The sequence below is a fragment of the Phascolarctos cinereus genome, unplaced genomic scaffold, assembly GCF_003287225.1.
Source record: "Phascolarctos cinereus isolate Bilbo 61053 unplaced genomic scaffold, phaCin_HiC Scaffold_4;HRSCAF=312, whole genome shotgun sequence".
Classification (NCBI taxonomy): domain Eukaryota; kingdom Metazoa; phylum Chordata; class Mammalia; order Diprotodontia; family Phascolarctidae; genus Phascolarctos; species Phascolarctos cinereus.
Window position 1 is genome coordinate 594,828,455 of NW_027555847.1, and position 19,768 is coordinate 594,848,222.

At 40.3% G+C, this 19,768-nt stretch overlaps 1 protein-coding gene across 3 annotated transcripts in view; it reads left to right on the forward strand.

The window, feature by feature from the left end:
* Nucleotides 1–711: 711 nt before the first annotated feature.
* GRHL2 (grainyhead like transcription factor 2) overlaps nucleotides 712–19,768 on the forward strand; it is a 237,252-nt gene continuing 218,195 nt past the window's right edge. For 2 of the 3 annotated variants that reach the window (XM_020969495.2, XM_020969486.2), the window contains exon 1: nucleotides 1,040–1,154. In XM_020969495.2, the coding sequence (XP_020825154.1) occupies nucleotides 1,135–1,154 (20 nt within the window). In that variant the 5' untranslated portion in view covers nucleotides 1,040–1,134. Of the gene's footprint in view, nucleotides 1,155–19,768 lie in introns of all 3 variants that reach the window. The other variant, XM_020969479.2, reaches the window with a different exon arrangement.

Consider the following 19,768-nt stretch of genomic DNA (forward strand, 5'->3'; position numbering starts at 1 on the left):
CAATGTAAATGTTGATGCCTCCCTGGGAAACATCAAATGAATACAAGGTGCTGGGGTGCTGGGGTACTGTGGAGGGGCTGTGGGGAACACAGATCTAGTAGTGGTTTGCTGCTCTGGAATCCAAGTCTTCAACGTAGTTGTCACCCAGGGGCCCATAATATTTTCTATTTAACAGAATTTTTCCACTCCACCCCAAACCGCCCAAAACCCAAGAGTAAAATGATGCACACTTTTTGGTCTCTTCTGCACTTCAAGACTCTCAATGTTGTGCATAAAGTTAATATTCCTTTTTGTCTAGTTTTCTTTCGTCTTTTTTTTGAAAGCATAAAGTAACTATTTGTTTTCTGCCCTTGTCAACCAGCTCCTCGTAATGTGGCCTCAAACTCTCTTGTGAATTCTGCTCATTTGATCAGAGCTGGCCTAGGACACCTGAATTCAGTATTATTAACTTTCTTTGTCTTTAGTTTGACCGACAATTCTACGAGTCCGCAGGTGCTGGCTGTTTTCTTCCACGGCCTTAAGGAACAAGGGAAATGTAGCATGAAGGAGACTTGAAACGCCCCGACCCAATCAGGTCTTCCTGAGGTTGCTCCAGAGCCCGGAGCTGCCCCTGCCGCCCTGGCTGCGGCTACTGCTGCTGTTACTGCTCAGGTAAACTTTGGAGAGTTACCTGCTCTTGGAGAGGGGCCTTACCTGAGCGCCTATCTGCCAATGGTAGCTCACCTGAGGGTTCTCTGCAGCCAATCAGCGCGCAGCTCGTCCCTCAGGCTTGTACCCTTTAGTGAAAGAATTCGGCTCCTAGCGAGAAAGTTACCTGTGGCCGCCCAAGTCCGCCACTTTTCGCCCGCTCTGTGCCTCCCCTTTGCCACCAGCGAGGAGAAGCCAGCAGCACCCCGCCGACTCCGAGCTCTTGCCACATGTGAGGGGGGCCCGCTCCTTATCACACCTTTCCGGCTAGGTGAGGGAGCGAGCGAGGGAGAGTGGTTGAGGGGGAACGGAAAAGCAGAATTACCTGTACCTCTTGTTCTGCCATCTCGGGCGCTCGCACACACCTTCACCTGCACAGACTTGAAAGTCCAGTTTCGCCAGAGACTGAGGCACCAGGAAAAGGGGAGAGAGTTCATTGGATCAAACATGTCACAAGAGTCGGACAAGTAAGTGGATCACACGCTGCTGTTGCCGCCGCCGCCGCCGCTGCTCCTACTACTCTGGGCTGATGGCAACTGGTTTGTCGTTTGGGGCTTTTATTGTATGTTGTTGTGTTTGATTTTTTCCCCCCTCTTGTGTGCATCCGGACCATTTCGGATTGTGTTTCTTCCCAGACGAGGGAAAAGGATTAAAAAAAAGAAAAAAGCCACAAGAATAGGAAGGTTGAAGAGCCCCTTTGGGCCTTGCTCATGAAACTAGTTTTTTACTTTCCTCTAAAAATGAATACTTTCCATTCCCTTGAAAATAATTAGACATTTGCAGGGTTTTTAGCGGTGGGACAGTGGTGCTTTCCCCGATTTGATAAACTCTCCCCGCCCCCTCCCCGCAAACTCTTTTTGCGGGGCCTTCTTCCCTTTGAAAGTTCAGTCGAAGTTCCTCGATTTTCCTGAAGGCCCTGCCACAAAAAGAGGTTCTTCGCTTTTGTGTGAGAGCAACAAAGAGCTTTTATATTGAAGCACAAACGGCCATCTTCCCCTCACCCCGAATGTGTGTGTGTGTGTTTGTGTGTACGTGTGTGCATTGTGCGCGTGAGCCCGCGTGCGTGAGTGCGTGCGTGTCGCACTCCGAAGCTGAGAGCAGTTTGGGGAGCCCAGCCTTCCCCCAGGGGGTACTACGGGCTGGCGCCATCTCCTCCCCCACCTCTAAATCTCCTTCTCTCCACCTCCTCCCCCCCTTCTCGCCCCCGCCCCAATTCCCATTATGATTTCCCTGTCTGCTTTGTGCCCTGGGAAAAGGGCCTTTCAGAAGCGGGAGGCATTGATTCCGGACGAGAACCTGCTTCCCAGCAGTGTCTGGTGGCATTGACCCCTATTCCTCTGGACGTCTTGTCAACACTAAATCACTAAAGTAGAGCATCCCCCTGCCCCCAAACCCCAAATGTCCCTGCGGCCCAACTCCTAACACATAAACCTGCTGCCCAACTTAGGTCCCTGCTACTTTTTGACTATAGGTCAGGGGACCTTAAAAAATCAGGTGCTTGTGTTTGCTCTTTTTATTCAATATATTTATTTTTTCGTGAAAGTCCTTCCTGCTTTTACAAATGGAAATCTTTTTCAGAAAGTTGGAAGACTCCAACGAAGTGAATCAGGTGTATTATTATCAAGAACAATAAATATCTTTTAAAGCCAGGAGTTGAAATGCACGTATGCTTCGCAGAAAATTAAAAAAAAAAAGAAAGAAAGAAAGAAAGAAATGGCTCCTGTGACACTGCGAGAGTGGAGGGAGTGGGTGGGTGGGGCAGCTGGCGGATTGGGGGTTAGGACAGCCTGTAACTAACCAAGACTTTTACTAAGAAGTCCCGGGGGCCTTCAGTTGGGTTCTTGTGCGGTGGACGGCCCAGCACACTGTGACTTCTGCACTGTGCTGGTCGCAGCAGCCTCTCCCAAGCCGGCCTGTTCCCCGCCCTCTCTTGAGGCTTTGTGATGGGGGAGGGGGAAGTTAGAAAGAAAGGGAGCTGGGGGTTGGTACTTGTACATTTCATTGGCTTGGGTGCCAGCTCTCCCCTCCCCAGTGCCTCCCCAACTCGGAATGATCCTCATCCAATTGGAAATGGGTCGGGGTTTTTTTTTTTTCTTTTTTGCTTTTGCTTTCGCTGGTAACTTTACCCTAGTGTTGTGGCCGAAGCAGAGACCTTCCTGATTGTCATTGAGGGGCCAAGCAGCCTAGAGCCTGGAGGCGGCCAGCTGCCTGCACCTCTTTGGAAGAATTTTGCCGGGGGCCTCACTCTTGCTTAGGGACCCTGGAGGGAGGAGAGGTTGGGCGGAGGTGCAGGGAGAGTTCCAAGGAGAGAGTTGAAAAGAGTTTGAGTCAGGACTTTCTATGGGTATGGTGACCTCACCTCAGGACCTATGCACTGTCTTGTAGTTGTAATCGTCGTCATCGACGTGATTCTCAAGGACTGAATATTGATAATACTATTAAATTTATAGCACAAATATTTTGGGCGCCAAAGACAGAGTTATTGCAGCTGCAGATAAATAGTGGACGTGTTGATTGGTGTGTATGTATGGCAATGGGCATGGCCTGAAACTAGTTCTTTCTTAGCAGCCTTTTGGGAAATACCAGTTTCATGCAGATGAGTGTAGTTTTTTCTGGATTTCAAAACTTTTAGTCCGGGATCAAAATGCCAAGATTGTGTGTGTGTGTGTGTGTGTGTGTGTGCGCGCGCGCGCGCGCGAGTGTGTAAAATGTTTGCCAACATGTGGTGGGAAGGCAGGGTTTTGACTTCCACCGTATACATCTTCAGTATTTTATGGTACGGTAGTTCCTTTAGTTGTGTGATACAAGGACCACTTAGCTTAGCAGCTTAGTTTTATTTGTTATTTAGCGTGAGCCAGAGAAATTCCCTAATGAAAACACTTTAACTTTTATTTCAACAAGTTATATTCAGTCCCAGCAAGGACTATTTGTTTACTGTTCAAAACAAATTTTGAACTTTAATGATTGGCTTTGCAGTATGTTTTAATATTTTAGTTTTCAATGGAATTCAAATCAATTCAACACACCTTTATTAAGCATATAGTATGTGCAGGGCCATTGCAGGGCCTTGGTATTGTGATAATTTCTAATTATTTTCTGTCTGGAGAAAATTAATTGTGCAGACAATATTATAAGAAGACAAACCAATAAACCATGTTATTTATACATGTGTTTCTGAACAGGAATTGAGAAAAACTTTTCAACTCCAACAGCAAAGTAACTGTTCTTGATAATATGATCTTTTTTTTTAAATGGAGAATGCTCCAAATTAGGTTTACATACCTTTGGGGACAGGGGCAGTTTCAGAGACTGTACACCAGGCTCAGTTTCAGTTCTACCCTCTTCCTTCAATAGGTCTTCACTGATTTTCCAGTTAGTAGTGGGTCCTTCTCCCCTTTGCCCCTCTTTCCTTCCAAATCACTGTGTCTCAACTGTATACTATATTTGGAGAGACAGCATAGAAAGGAGGAAATAAGCATTTCTATAATCCCTACTATGTGCCAGGTACTTTCTATAAATATTATTTCATTTGATTCTCACAACAGCCTTGGGAGGTAGGCGCTATTATTATCTTCATTTTAAAGTAGAGGAAACTGAAGCAAAGTGACATGTCTGGGATCACACAGCTACTAAGTGTCTGAGGCTTGATTGGAACTCAGGTCTTCCTGACTCTAGGTCCAGGCCTCTTATCATCTAGGAGGCCATGAGCTGTCTCTGGTGTGGTGGATAGCATGGTGTACAGGACAGTGAGCCAGTCTCTGAGCTAGAAAGATGTGGATCAAGTCTTGTCTCTGATACATCAAAGCCTGGTTACATGACTGTCAATGAACTATTTAACCTCTTCCTTCTCCAAATGAGTCTCTGAGGCTAAGTTGTTGAGAAGGTGCTAACCTGCCTTGGTAGAGAGCCTTTGTTATCCAGAGGTTCCCTATAAGAAATCACAGGTCCAAATTCTATCCCTGTGAACCTGTTACAACTCTCTAGTTTGATTAAACTGTTTGAGAAGAGAAACTGAATCACCTTTGAAAGGCAGGCACTTAATAAGTGCTTGCTGATTAACTGATATTTTCTCAAAACCTATGGAAATTTAGGTAGTCTTTGGATACCACAGTGGAAAACACTGTTAGTAAACTTGTATTGAAGTAACTTTTATCTTCTTTATGGTTATAGACTTCAGACTGCAATGTTCTGTTTTTACACTCTGCAGTGCTGATGCTATCATGAATAAAACAGCATTTTGAGGACATTTTGTCTTTGTACACTTTCAAATATTTTCTACCGCCTCTATATGTTTTTTTTAAATCAAACTTTTATGTGGCAATTGCAGTAAGGTGGTAATTGGTCCAGAAAAGCTCATTAAAATTCTTAAAAATTTATTTTAAACTTAGTATTCAAATTCCAATGGACCTCCTAGTTTATGTGACTGTCACCTCCAACAATGCAGTTTGAAATCGATTCATGTCTATCCATTGTATTCAAATCAAATTTTCTACTGTAAAATCTCCTGGTGGAGAGGAACATCTGCCTATTGAGGCGGGGACCCTCCTTATGTTGCCCGAACATAGCATGAATACCATTCTGGTTGACCTTTTTTGATCCATTACTCTTGCCTTGTGAGTTACTTATCCTTTCTTCTCTGTTGACATTGTTGCCTGGTCTTTACCCTGAGTGATTCCAGCCTGGTCATGCCTTTTCTTTTGCCCTTTGGGTGATCAAGTGCCTTAGTTTATAAACTGAGTAAATGTCAACAGAAACAAATACATAAGCAAGCCCTACCCACAACAAAGCAAAAAAAAAAAACCCAGACCCAAACTACTGTATGTACATAAACTTTCATAACTAGAAACACTTCAATTTAAAAAACAAAATTGTTCTCAGAAATAGCTAGTGGAATTTAGTGAGTGGAAATCTGGTCTTGGGAGTCAGGAAGACCTGGGTTCAGTCCAGTCTCTAGCTATGTGACCTTGGGCAAGTCACTCAATTTATCAGTGCCCCAGGCAACTTTGTAAGGCCATAAATTGCAAAGCAGTTAGCAATCTGCATTCATACTGGGAGTTTACTCATGGGGAGTTCCCTACACTAGTCCTGTCAAACTCAAATACAAACAGTAGCCATTAACCTATATGTACATAAAGATCTCTGCCTGCCACATATTGACTTAGAAAACCACATATTAACAGTATTTTGTTCTTTCGTATTTTTATTTTGTTAAATATTTCCCAATTACATTTTAATCTGGTTGGGGTAATGTTTGACACTCTTCCTTACACCAATGAAATAATTCCTGACCAAGAAATGTTTCATGTTTTACATACATGGTACATCCTTGCTTGTATTATACATCTAATCATTCAAAGTATTTTTCTGTGTGGTTTCTTAATTTTCATCTTTATATATATTTATAAATACATTATGTAAATTCAAGGGATAAAATGTAGTAAAAGGTTTTGTTTGAAGCAATCTTTTATTCAACAGATATTTGTTAAATACTTTCTTTGAGGAAGGCACTGTACTGATGCTGCTGGGAATGCAGAAACACGAAGGTTCCTGCTTTCAAGGAACTTGCAATCTAGTAGAAGGGGAAAGGCCTGTTCTGTCTGTGAAGCACTTTAAGACATAATGTGATTCCCAAAGAGCGTCTTTTATCTTTTTACTTCTTGACTGTTATGAGTATACCATATTTTTTTCCATGTGAATGGTACAAAGTGCGATAACACCCTAAGTTTATGTAATGTTATATTTTTCCCCCGTAGCTTATAAATAGTATAATTACTTTTAGTCATTCAACATATATTTAGCAGCAGTCATTTTTTATTAGAAAGAAAAAAAATAACCCGAATCATTGGTATCATCTTGATATTACTTCATATAACATGATTTTTAAGTTTCTAGTCCTTAATGTAAAGAAAGAAAATTTATTTTCATTTGATTAGTAGGCATCTAGGTAGAGCAGTAGATAGAGTGCTAGACCCGGAATCTAGAAGATGAGTTCCAATATGGCACCTACCTCCTAGGGTTGTTGTGAGGATCAAATGAGATAATATTTCTAAAGCACTTTGCAAATCCCAAAGTACTATATGTGTCAGGTATTGTACATAATTTTGAGAGAGTAAACATTAAAGAATTTGTTATATCTTACCCCTCTTTTCAGAATACCAAAGTAATTATTAATGCAATTTATATAATATCCTTTTCATAATAGAGAAAGGTCATGTAGTCAGAAAGATATCAGATGGTATAATAATAATAACAACATTTATACCACACTTTCAGATTTGCAAAGCACTTGCCAAATTTCAGATTGTTCAGTGTTTGTGCAGTCATGTCCGACTCTTCGTGATCCCATTTAGGGTTTTCTTGGAAAACATACTGGAGTGGTTTGCCATTTCCTCCAGCTCATTTTCCAGATGAGTAAACTGAGGCAAACAGGTTAAGTGACTTGCTCAGGGTCACACAGCTAGTAAGTATCTGAGGCCAGATTTGTACTCAGAAAGATGAGTCTTCCTTACTCTAGGCCTAGCACTCTATTTGCCTAAGAGTTAAGAGGTTGTAAACTGTCTTATGGGTAAAGTGCTAGCCTAAATGAATTGTCACCTTTTCTGTCAGACTCATTCTATGTTCCACTTAATATCTAGACCTCAGTTTCCTTGTAGAATGCAGTCAACTATATTTCCTGCTAACCTGAAAAAAAATAGAATGAAAAATAGATTAAAGATGCTCAGTTGGAATCAGAAAGGGAACCACTGAACTTTCCCGCTTCTAAACAATTATTAACTAATTTATTCTTACCCATTTTGACCTCTATATCAATGGCGTAGAATTAGACCATTGTCAAATAAACCTTCTAATGTTCTACTCCCCACCCTAACAGTTCCATTGGTCAAATAACCAACACCAAGATACTATTTCCAAAGAGCTCTCTGCTTCCTAGAAGAAAGACGTTACGTAAATAATGTGATTTGGTTAATTGCCCACATGATAGTCTTTGCATTGAAGTAAGCTCATGGACATATGACATCTATGTAAAACATATACCACATCTCTATGCAGATGAATATCACATTTATTGATTCAGCCCTAACTTCTTTCTTGACCTCCAGTCTCACGTTTCCAACTGCCTTTGCACATCTCTGGCTTGATGTCTTAGAGATATCTTAAACTAACTTTCCCAAAATTGAACTCATTATCTTTTCCCCCCAAATCATCCCCTCTTCCTGTCTTCCTTGTTATTGTCAAGTAATCCTCTCAAGTCACCCAGGATTGCACCCTAGGTGTCACTCTCAACTCCCATACCCAATTGTTTACCAAGCCCTGTCATTTCTACCTTTAGAACATTCATTGAATACTCCCCTTTCTCTTTGACCCTGCAGCCATGTTGGTACAGGCCTTCATAACGTTACACATGGACTATTTCAATAGTCTCCTGTTTGGTCTCTCTGCCCCAAATCTCTCCCCATTTGAGGCCATCTTCTGATTAACTGTCAAATTAATCTTCTCAAAGACAAAGTCTGACCACATCACATTGCCCATTCCAGCTCCCCATTCAGTCAACTCTAGTGGTTCCTTATTGCCTCCAGGATCAAACATAACATTCTTTTTTTTGGCTTTGCAAACCCTCCTACATTTCCAGTCAAATTCTTACAGCTTAATCTTTCTAACCATTTTCCCTCCTCCTCCATTCTGCTACACAATGACACTGGCCTCCTTGCTATTCTTTCCACAAGACTTCTGTCTTACAACTCTAGGAATTTTTGTTGGCTCCCCATGCTCAGAAGTCTCTCATTTCTCATCCCTGTTTTCTGACTTCCTTTACATCTCAGCTAAAATCCTACCTTCTACCAGAAGCCTTTTCAGTCCTTCTTAATCTTTATGCCTTCCCTTTGAGATTATCTACAATTCTTCCTGTGTATAGCTTATTTGTACACACCTCTTGGTATAGTTTCCCCTCTTGAAAGCAGTGACCTTTTTTTGGGGGGGGCATTTTTTTGTATCTCCAGTGCTTAACACAGTGCTTAGCATATATTACTAGGCGCTCAATAAATAATCGTTGACTGACTGCAAAAATAGCAAGAAGGCTACATCACTTTAAACTGATATAAGACTCACATATGTATGTACGTATATACATACACACACATATATACGTGTGTATGTGTGTGTGTATGTGTGTGTATATACATACACACATATAGTAGCATACAAATTACTTTCTTGAAACAATCCTAACAAGTAGGAAATGTGAGCATTACTTCCATTTTCCAGAGAAGGAAATTGAGGCTTAAATTCTATTTCAGACAAGGAAACTGAGAGGTTAAGTAATTTGCCTGGAGTCCTTTTTGAATGTTTCAAATGAATGAATCATAAATAACTTTTCAGAGACACGTCTAAAATTGTATAATGGAGGTGAGGTGCACCTTTCTCAGACTTTTGTGTTTTTGTACTCCCCAGATTAGGGCAGCCAGGTGGCACAGTGAATAGAGCACTGGGCTAGGAATCAGGATAGGTTCAGACACTTACTAGCTGTGTGACCCTGGGCAAGTCATTTAATCCTGTTTGCCTCAGTTTCCTCATCTGTCAAATGGGCTGGAGAAGGAAATGGCAGACCGCTGCAGCTTCTTTGCCAAAAAAAAACCCAAATGGGGTCATGGAAAGTCATGAGAGGATCAACAATGATCATCATAGGATCTCTCAAAACCCTCTCCAGATTTATATTTTTATTCACTACGAAAAAGCTTACCCAGTCCTTCTGCCCTACGCATCATGCTAAACTGTCCCCTTTAGAAGAGGAAGGGTCTTTCAACCAAGTGACCTATTCCCAGAAGAGTTTCCCAAAGAACTGATTCCTGAATGATGTCACCTGAGTGTCTCACTGCCAGGGCTGTAGCAAAGGCTCAGGCTCAAGTTTCAAGCTTGGATCTTACACATTAGAGAAAACTGTGCTCAAGTTAGACTGCCAGCCCAGTCCTTTGCTGTCTCACATTATACAAGAAAGCTAGCTGTTCATATTTCTGGAGACTTCTATTTCATTCATCTCATCAAGATACCATGTTGTAACACGAGGACAACGATACCATTCTTCGTCAAAAATAATCGGTGACTGCCTGATGGCTGCTCCTAATTAAATGTCTCGGTGGTTTCAGTTCAATTCTTTTGCCCAGTAAGAGGATGCTGTTTGTCATTCTCTGGGCCTGTGGATAAGCACGGATTTGAAAAGGTAGGTGAGATTCCTTTAGTACCATTCAGCCCAAGTGGGATGGGAAATGCAGAATGTAGAGGTATTCCATACATGAGTCAATGTACAGTACTTGCTATCTACATATGGTTGTGGTACTAATAATAATAGCTAATATTTATATGGTGCTTTAAGGTTTGCAAAGCACAATATGTATTTTATCCTTACAACAACCCTTTGAGTTAGGTGCTATTATCCCCATTTTACAGATGAAGAAATGGTGCCGGAGGTGAAGTTTCTTTCCTAGGGGCACAAAGTTAGTTTCTAAGGCAAGATTTGAACTTAGATCTTTTTGACTCTAAGTCTAAAAGTCTACTACCATGTCACCTAGCTACCTGAGAATATAAAATAAAACTAAAAGAAATCCACTATACTTTTTTTTTGCTTAGAAAATTGACAGTTGCTTTAATTTCTAGGTTTAAGTCAGCATTTATTAAGCACTTACTGCGTGCCTTGCATTAAGCTGGGATACAAAGACAGAAATCAAACAGTCTCTGCCCTCAAGGAGATTAAATTCTATTGTGGGAGACAACATGTACACTTCTAAGTCTATCCAAAACATATACAAAGGAGATACAAGGTAATTTTACAAGGAGAGGAGGCACCAGCAATTTGAGGAATTAGAAAAGAACTTGAGTAGGCTATGATAGAACTGAGCTTTGAAGGAAGCTTAGGGATCCTTTTGCTCTGACATGTTCCTATGAAGGTATCCATAACAGGATATAAAAAAAAATGAAACTCTTTAGGGTAGCTTTTGTGATGTCAAGCATCTGAACTAACTCCTCCCACTGCCCCCCCCAATATTTGAGTGAAAATAAGTTGTTTGTATTTGGCAGGTGGGGGTGGAGGGAGGAATACATTTTGAGGACCCCGTTTGTGTCCGAGGATAGATTCAAAATCTGTTCTCATCTCTGTGTTTCACTTGAAATACTGTGCTCTCTCCTGTTTTAGCTTTTGATGGTGATTCATCATAAAGACTCTTCACAAGCCAATCCTGACTCTCTGGGCTAGGAGTTGTATGATTCAGCAAGAGATGTCTAGGCTCGAAGTTGAATTTAAACTTGGGAAGTAGACATTTTCTATTTCTCTCAAATTCTGGAACAGGAAATTTTGAGCTAAATAAAGGAAGTCTTCCTACACAGTAAACAGTTGTAGATACTCCCTTCCTTTTCAAGGGAATTATGGGAATCTTCCGGGTTCTGAAAACACTAGGCCTAAGCTGAGAGGAGGCTCCCATAGATTTGGCAAGCATGTCCCAGTAAGAATTCCTGAGCAAGCAGAGACAGGCTCCATAGGAATTCTAGCCACATGCCCAGGAGGCCTACCTGGCTGCTTGGCAACAATAACACCTACACTGGAGTCCCTCAGTTGGCTTCACTTTGTGGCCTAGAAGGCCTCTTCAGTCTCGGATTCCTATTGGACACACTACTCTTTCTAGAACAGCCACAAAAGTTATCCTCAGCACTCCCATCGTTGACCTTGGTCTTGGTCTATCAAAGTTATATTTTCTTCCTCACTGGGGAATTGGTAGGATTCTTAATGACAAAAATGAGAAAAAACTGAAGTGAACTGGAATGCTATTGGATCATAGGAGATGCCAGCAAGAAGACATCTTTATGTTAAAAAGAAAAAAATATTTACCAAAATAGAGTTGCTTTATTTGTATTATCGAAGAACTGGAAAAAAACTGTGCTCAATAGTTGGCGGGAATAGTTGAATAAAGTATGGTATAATGATGTAAGACTATGGAGAAATGAGTAAAGAAATACACCAAGTGATATAAAGAGAGATCGGCTGAATAAGGACAACAATGAAGGAATTCCAACTATATTTTTAAAAGTAACCAAAACAGTAGAGCTTCACAAGTACAAAGATGAATTAGGAGGCGATCACAGAGCAAATGTATTATTATTATTCTTAATTTATTATGAATTTCATTGTTTTTTGATCTATTAATTCATGTTAGTTGTGAATGTAAAGTTTATAATAAAAACCTTTTCATTAAAAAAGAAAAAAGTCAATATCCTGTATAGTAACCTATGGTGAGATTTTTTTTTTCTACTAGCATTTGTATTAGCTAAAGATGTGGATTGCTTGCCTGTTGAAGAACAGGAAGAAGTAAGACTAAGAAAGTAATGGGTTCCTTTTTGCTAGTAAGGGAAAGGGGGGCAAAAGCTGGCCTTTTTTTTCTTCTTTAAAAATGTACATTGTATTTCTATGAAGCATATAGAAAACAGTTATTTCACAGGGCTTGCTGAATTCACAACTCTATATAAATCCTGCACATGTTAAAGGGCTCTTCAAATCTGTTGGAGTATTTTCAGAATTCTGTAGGAAGCACATTTCTGTGGATTTCTATGCATATTGGTTTGGTTGGAAAGTAGGAGTATGGAGATGTTAGTGCATTTGAATAGGCATTGAATGGAAAGCAGTTTCAGCCCATAGGGTATAAAGTGTTTTATTTTGCTTTGTGATGCACATGGAAATGACCTTTGGAAGGCTGTACTTTTAAAGCAAAGTGCCTTCAAATTCATTTCCCTGGAAATGCTTTCTTTACAAGTGTGAATTCTGATTTACCCCCAGGAATAGAAAAGGAAAGCAGGACCAGGGGGCTTCCCTCCATTTAAGTACTACCTGGGATCATCTGTTTAGAGTTAGAAGGTGATTTAGAGATCCTCTGATCCAACTCTCTCTTTTTACTGATAAGATAACTGAGAGGTCCAGAAGGGTGGGGACTAGCCCTAGGTCATATTAGTAGTATGTAGTAGAGTAGGGACCTCTGACTCCAGACCTATACCATGGGACCTCCCTCAAGATTTCACCATGAACTTTAACCTTATACTTATGGACCTGGAGTAAGGAAGAACGGTGTTCAAGTCACCCTGTGACCTTGGGCTCTATCCTGGACCCTCTTCTCTTCTCACTCTGCACTGTGTCACTTGGTGATCTCATCAGTTCCCATGAATTCAGTGATCATCTCTATAAGTTTCAAATTTATTTTTCCAGTCCTGACCTTTTTGTTGGGCAGCTAGAGTGGTGCAGTGGATAGAATGCCACTCCTGGAGTCAGTAAGACGAGTTCAAATTTGGCCTCAGACACTTACTAAGTGGGTGACCCTGGGCAAGTCATTTAACCCTGTTTGCTTCAGTTTCCTCATCTGTCAAATGAGCTGGAGAAAGAAATTGCAAACCACTCCAGTATCTTTGCCAAGTAAATGCCAAGTAGAGTCATGAAGAACACAACTGAAAAACCACTGAACAACAACAAAGACCTGTCTATTGACTTCCAGTCTCACATTTCTAACTTCTTCTTGAACATCTCAAACTGGATGTCCTGTAGACATCTTAAATTCAACATGTCCAAAAATGAACTCATTCCACCTCCTCTCCCCCAATCCTCCACTCCTCTTAACTTCCCTATTACTATTAAGTGTACCAGCCATCCAAGGTTGTACCCTTGGTGATAGATACCCTGTACTCCTCACTCTCACCCCTCTCCCCATATCCAGTCTGTTGCCAAGGTCTATTGATTTTTACCTTCACAATGTCAAACCCCCTTCTCTGACACTGCCACTTCCCTCATCACCCCATGCCTTCTGGTTTGTCTGACTACCTCCATTTTATCATCTCTCCAGTCTACCCTCCATTCAGCTAGGACTTCCTAAAGATCCAGTCTGACTATATCACTCCTTCTTCCCACCCTCCCCCCACCATTCAGTTAACTCCAATGGTTCTCTGTCACTCTAAGCTCAAATATAAAATCTGTACCCCCTCACCTTTCCAGTCTTCTTATACCTTGCACCTCTCCCCAACCCATCCTGCATATTCTTTGATCCAGTGACACTGGTGTTCTTGCTGTTCCTGAAACAGTTTTCTCCATTTTCACTGGCTCTCTGGCCTTCATGCCTGGAATGCTTTCCCTCTTTATCTCCCTGGCTTCCACTCAGCTAAGGAAGTCTTTCCCAACCCCCTTTTAATTCTATCCCCTTTCTTCTATTGATTAGCTCCAATTTATCCTGTATATCTTATTGGTTCATAGTTGTTTGCATGCTGTCTCCTCCATTAGACCTGGAGCTACAGTGACAGCTTTTTGACTTTCTTGATATCTCCAGGGCTTAGCCCAGTGCCTGGCACATAATGGGCACTTAAATGTTTATTGATTGATTGACTTAATCTCTCTGGCCCTCCAGTTTCCTCAACTGTAAAATGAAGAGGTTGGATTCAGTGACTTCTGGTTTTAGATCACAGTCCCCAGAAGGGAAAAGGAAAGGAGAACCCTTGCTGTCTTGATTTTTGGGCAGTTCTTCTTGTAACTAACCCCACCGGTTCTCACTTGGTCTGCCTCTACCTGGCATTCATCTCCTTCTTAAGCCCTGGCCAGCCAGGAATTGTTTGGGGGTGGGGGGCAGAGAGTTAACTATTCCTTAAAGTCTTGAATCAATTCTGATTGATAGGTAACAAAAATCTAAGTTCAGATCTTTGCCTTTCTTCCTGAGTTGTGTGTCAGGAGTCAGGCTGTACCTGCTTTGATAACCTCATGGTTTCAGCTTGTGGCTATTTTCTCCCTCTAGCCCTCAGACCTTTTTTCTCTAAAAGGTAAAAAGGAAATTGGGCTTTTAAAAAATATGAAAATGATACTATGTAGCATGTCTTTTTTTTGTAGTTGACATTTGAACATTTTTTTCATAACATAATGAAAAAGATAATTGCACATGAAACGGCAAATCTATTATGTACAGCTTGTTATACCTTTCAAATATATAATAAAATTATCATGTAAATTTCTTTCTTTTCTTTTTCATTCTTCCCTCTCCCATCCTCCACCTTAGAGATGGCTACCATAGTAGTCTTATTAAAATAGTCTTATTAAAACAGCCATTTTGCTTGGGTAAAAATGGTTGATGCAGATGCTTTCCTTACCCAATGTGCCCTACCTTTCCTAATTCCCAATTATAACATTTTCTTTTGTGAGTTCTGTAAATATTGCCTTTTATACTTCATAGAAATTTACACACCATTTTTAAAAAAGCAAGAAAAAAGTGTAGCTCACTGTCTGTTTTCTGCAAGACAAGATGAATCCTTAACACAAGATCAGACACGTTTTCTTAATTTTTTTTCTTCTACCACAGGAACCTTGATCTTATGTATCCGTATCATATATAGTATATTGTATATAGCCTATATACTAGGACACCAGCAAGCCTTGAGTCAATATAACATAGCATGCCCTTCTCACACCTGAGAGTTAGGTGTGAGGAGAACTGTGGGTATTGGGAAAATCACTTTGTCTTGGGGGATCTAGTTTCCTCATTGGCAAGCTAGAGGTAGCTAGGTGGCACAGTGGATAGAGTGCTGCGTCTGGAGTCAGGAAGATTCATCCTTCCAGGTTCAAATCCAGCCTCAGATACTTAATGGGTGATCCAGGGCAAGTCACTTAACCCTGTTTGCCTCAGTTTTCTCATCTGTAAAATGAACTGGAGAAGGAATTGGCAAACCACTCTAGTATCTCTGCCAAGAAAACCCCAAATGGGGTCATGAAGAGTTGGAGAAGACTGAAAAATGACTGAACAGACAAGCTAGGTCAAGTTAGATGATCCATGATATTGTCCATATATCTTCCCTGATTCTTCATGAATTGTGGCACAGTGGAAAAAATGTTGAACTTGGAATGTTCAGCTTAGACTCATGTGGTCTCAGTTCACATCCCAGTTCAACCACTTACTGCCTCACTTAACCTCTCCTGGCATCTGTTTCTGATCTCTAAAATAAGGGGCATAGACAAGCTTTAGGTCTCCAAAGCCCCTTTCTACCTTTGTGATTGTGTGATCTTTTGGAGTAGCTGGATGGTACAATGGATAGGGTGCTAGAGTTGGAGAGGGAAAGTCTTAAGTTCAGATCCTGACTTAGGTCCTGAGTAGCCCATAGGTGAATCATGTAACTTTTCTAAGCTTCTGTTCCTTTATCTGTAAAAATGGCTTTAAAAAAAAAACAAACAAAAAACAAAAACAAACTTAATGGCTTCTAAGATACCTTTTAATTCTAATGATGAGACCATGATCCCTATTATAAAATGAAAATCTAAAACATGGCAGTATTCATGATAAAATTTCCTATAGTGTTGCAGCAGAATTAAGAGGGCCAGATGGAAGTACATAAGAAAAATAGGCAACAAAATAAATTGTTTAAACATTAAGGGGTTCATGGGACAGGCCAGGGCTAGTTCAAAGAAGAAGCAACAAAATCAGATGAAAAAGCCTGGCAAATTCCTCTCTTTGGAGAGCTTGGGAAATGGTATGCTATGCCTAAAGTTTACTCTCTTCATCTGCAGTGAAGGTGAGGCACAGTGCAAGGAGGCAGGGAATGTTGAAAGTAATTCCAAAAGCTGCAAATCTTAAATGGTTGAAAAGAAGTCCTTAAAATATTTTTAATATGCCATCTTTCAGGAAACCTCAATGTCACACAATATTACTGAGGCAAACTGCTTTAGCAGATTTTCAGAAAAGGCATTAGAAAATTCAGTGATAAAGAAAAGCCTCCACAGTTCCACTTGTACTGTAGTAAGTTATTATGCTTCAGAACACAAGTGATCATTCACTATAGTCAGGAATAAAATTTCCTTGTCTAGTGCAATATTGTGTTACGTTTACTTGAAGGCTAACAGATGATCTAAGAGAGTGGGCCATACCCATTGAAAAGTTTGTCTTCATAGTAGAATTTGGTACATGGCACAAAATGGCCAAGGTAGCAATTATGTTGATTGTATAGGAAGTGATTTCTTACCTGCCTTCATTGTATTCTTGAAGTTAGTTTTTTTAAAAGATATTCATTCAGTCCAGGGAGCATTTAAAATAATGGATATGCATCACATACCAAACTAAACCATGATTTGTTCTATTGTTCTACATTTTCTTTTAACTTAACGGGGAAAAAAAAGATTCTTGCTCTTTTCCTTTTGAAACATGCAATTTTGGGGTATTGCTTGATTTGCTAGATTAAGTTATACTATGCCCAATCTACCTAGAATTACTTCCCAGTTTTTTGTCTCAACTCATATGCCCTTCTATAATTTGCATAGATGGAATCCAATTTGTGAAACCAATTATTTTTCGAATTAGAATATGTGTGGGAGTTTCCAAAAACTCATAGTATTTCAAGCTGGAGAATGGCTTAGAAATGAGAGCCTGGCATTCCATTCCATTTCATTCCACTCACTGGCCTGATATGTGCTACCTCTCTTGCAAAATGGACCCTGTGTTCAAGTCTCTTTTCTATCTCATCATAGAACTAATATGAAACTCTTTTAGAAAGCAGTCTAGTTTTGCTCGGTTGTAAATTGGGAAAGGTGAAAATGGTTGGAAGACATGGGACAGGTTGGCCATGAAGTTTAAGGAAAAATTGTTTTTATATTAGGTAGGCTTATCTCTACCCTGAAGAATGAGTAAGTGACTTATGAAGCTATATCTCTGAGCTGGGGCACAAATCAAGCCAGATTTGAGCTTGTGTCTCTTAATGAAGCTTTCTGGTATTTTATCACTTGATTTGTCATAGGCATGTTGAATGGAGGTATAGTTGTAAATGGGGCAGTTAGGTGGTGCAGTGGATAGAATACTAGGCCTGGAATCAGGAAGATCTGAGTTCAAACCCAGTTTCAGACACTTATTATCTTATTAGCTAGGCAAGTCATTTAACCCTGGTTTCCTCAATTTCCTCATCTATAAAGTGAGCTGGAGAAGGAAATGGCAAACCATTTCAATATCTTTGCCAAGAAATCCCCAAATGAGGTCATGAAGAGTTAGACACAACTGAACAACAAATAGTTGTATATGTGAAATCATTTTCTTAACACATCCACAGAAAGTGCACACCAGGGGTACAAAAGCACAATATTGGAGCCCACTGAAGAGCTGGTATTGAAAATCAGCCTAGATGTTGTCAAAGTCGAGGACAGAAAAAGACTCTGGGAATCAAAGAGTAAAAATTCCCTCCAGTGACAGAGATGCAAAGCAAAGACAGTCTATAGCACCGGGCACCTACACAGCACATGGAAAGAACATTCCCTCTTTAGATGTGTGTTCAAAAGTGAGAGTAATAATGATTTCTTCCAATACAGAAAGTTTATTCTTGCTCCGTTACTTCTTAAGTTAAAAAGAATAACACTATCTAAACCCTTGGCTCCAGACTTTTTTTAGAGCTTAAACTTCCTTGGATGGGTTTCAAAAGAAAAATAAACCCAGAAAGGCATTGGAGATGAGGGTTGGGGTTAGGGCAGTAATTTTTTTTTTTGAAGAGAGGGGGCAAATTAATCCTACTGTTTCCTATGTTAAATAGAAAAATGATGATTTTACTGAAGTCATGATGCAACACAAATTAGATTTTTGAAACTATCTAGAAAGTTTTGGACAGTCTTCCTACTGTTTATTTATATCCTTGTTCTTCTGGAAAAGAACAAGGAAGGAAGGCACATACCTAGATGGGAGAACCCAGTTAGGAGGGTTTCTTTCATCTGTCTTGATTTAGGAGAACTCTGGGATTTTTTCTTTCCTTCCTTCCTTCCTTCCTTCCTTCCTTCCTTCCTTCCTTCCTTCCTTCCTTCCTTCCTTCCTTCCTTCCTTCCTTCCTTCCTTCCTTTCTCCTTGTCCTTCATACATAGGGCTCAGACTCCAACCTTTTCCACTGGAACAGAGCTAAAGCTTCAAAAGACACATATTGGGGCAGGAGAATAGAGCTTCACCTTGGGAGATAGAAGGATTGGGGTTAGGCGTATGGGTGGATGTTAGCATGTATATAATGCTTTAGGGTTTGCCAAACACTTTACAGATATTTGATCCTCCATACAACTTTGTGAAGTGGGTGCTGTTATTATCCTCATTTTACAGATGAGGAAACTGAGGCAAATAAAAGTTAAGTGACTTACCCAGAGTTATACAGCTAGTAAGTCAGGATTTGAACTCAGGGCTTCCTGACTCAAAATCTAACACTATCCACTGCACCCCCTAGTTATCTCAGAATGACAATTTTCTGTTTTTCTAAGACATCAGCTTGTACTATAAGAGAATGGTACCTGATTCACAACTCTTCTTCTGTTGCTAGTGAAAGCCAAGACTTAGACTCAACATTCAGCCTTTGGAATCTGTGAGGAATAAATTAGTTAATGTTTGTAAACTGCTTAACACAATGCCTGGCATGCAAAAGGCACTTTAAGAAATACTGATTTCCTTCTCTAGGCCACCAAATAAAAAAGACCACTGTCACAAAGGACTAGCAAGTATTGAGAGCCAGACCTTCTGAGCAGACTGATAACTTCTCTAATGAATTCAGGACAATATTTTCCCCCTAGTCCCTTCCCCCACCCAAAGCAAAACAAACACTCATCTTAAAAAGTGAAACTAGATAATTTGGAGGAAATATAACTATCCATGTAGCCATCATTATTGTTGTATGTACTTTTGTAACCAAAAAGTTGAATTTTTGCCCTAAATTAAACAAGCTATTGATAATCAGTATGGTATATGAAAAGAGCATGAGTTATGGAATCAGAGGACCTGGATTTAACTTCTGGCTCTGCTACTTACTACCTTGGGTGACCTTGAGCAAGTCATTTTCATTTTTGTAACTCTCAGATTAGAAGGTTGGGCCAGAATGCAATAAATTGATATTTAGAGTTCAAGGAATAACTTCCCAGGTTCAAGTTAGGGAGGCATGGCTATGTTTGTCTGAAAGCAGATCAAAGGATTCAGTAAATTTATTAGAGTAGGAATTAGAATAGGAAGTAGCCTTAAGGACCAATCCTGTTCATTCAGCAGGTGAAGAAACTGAGGCCTCTGGAGTTGACATCCTCCCTCCATGTTCA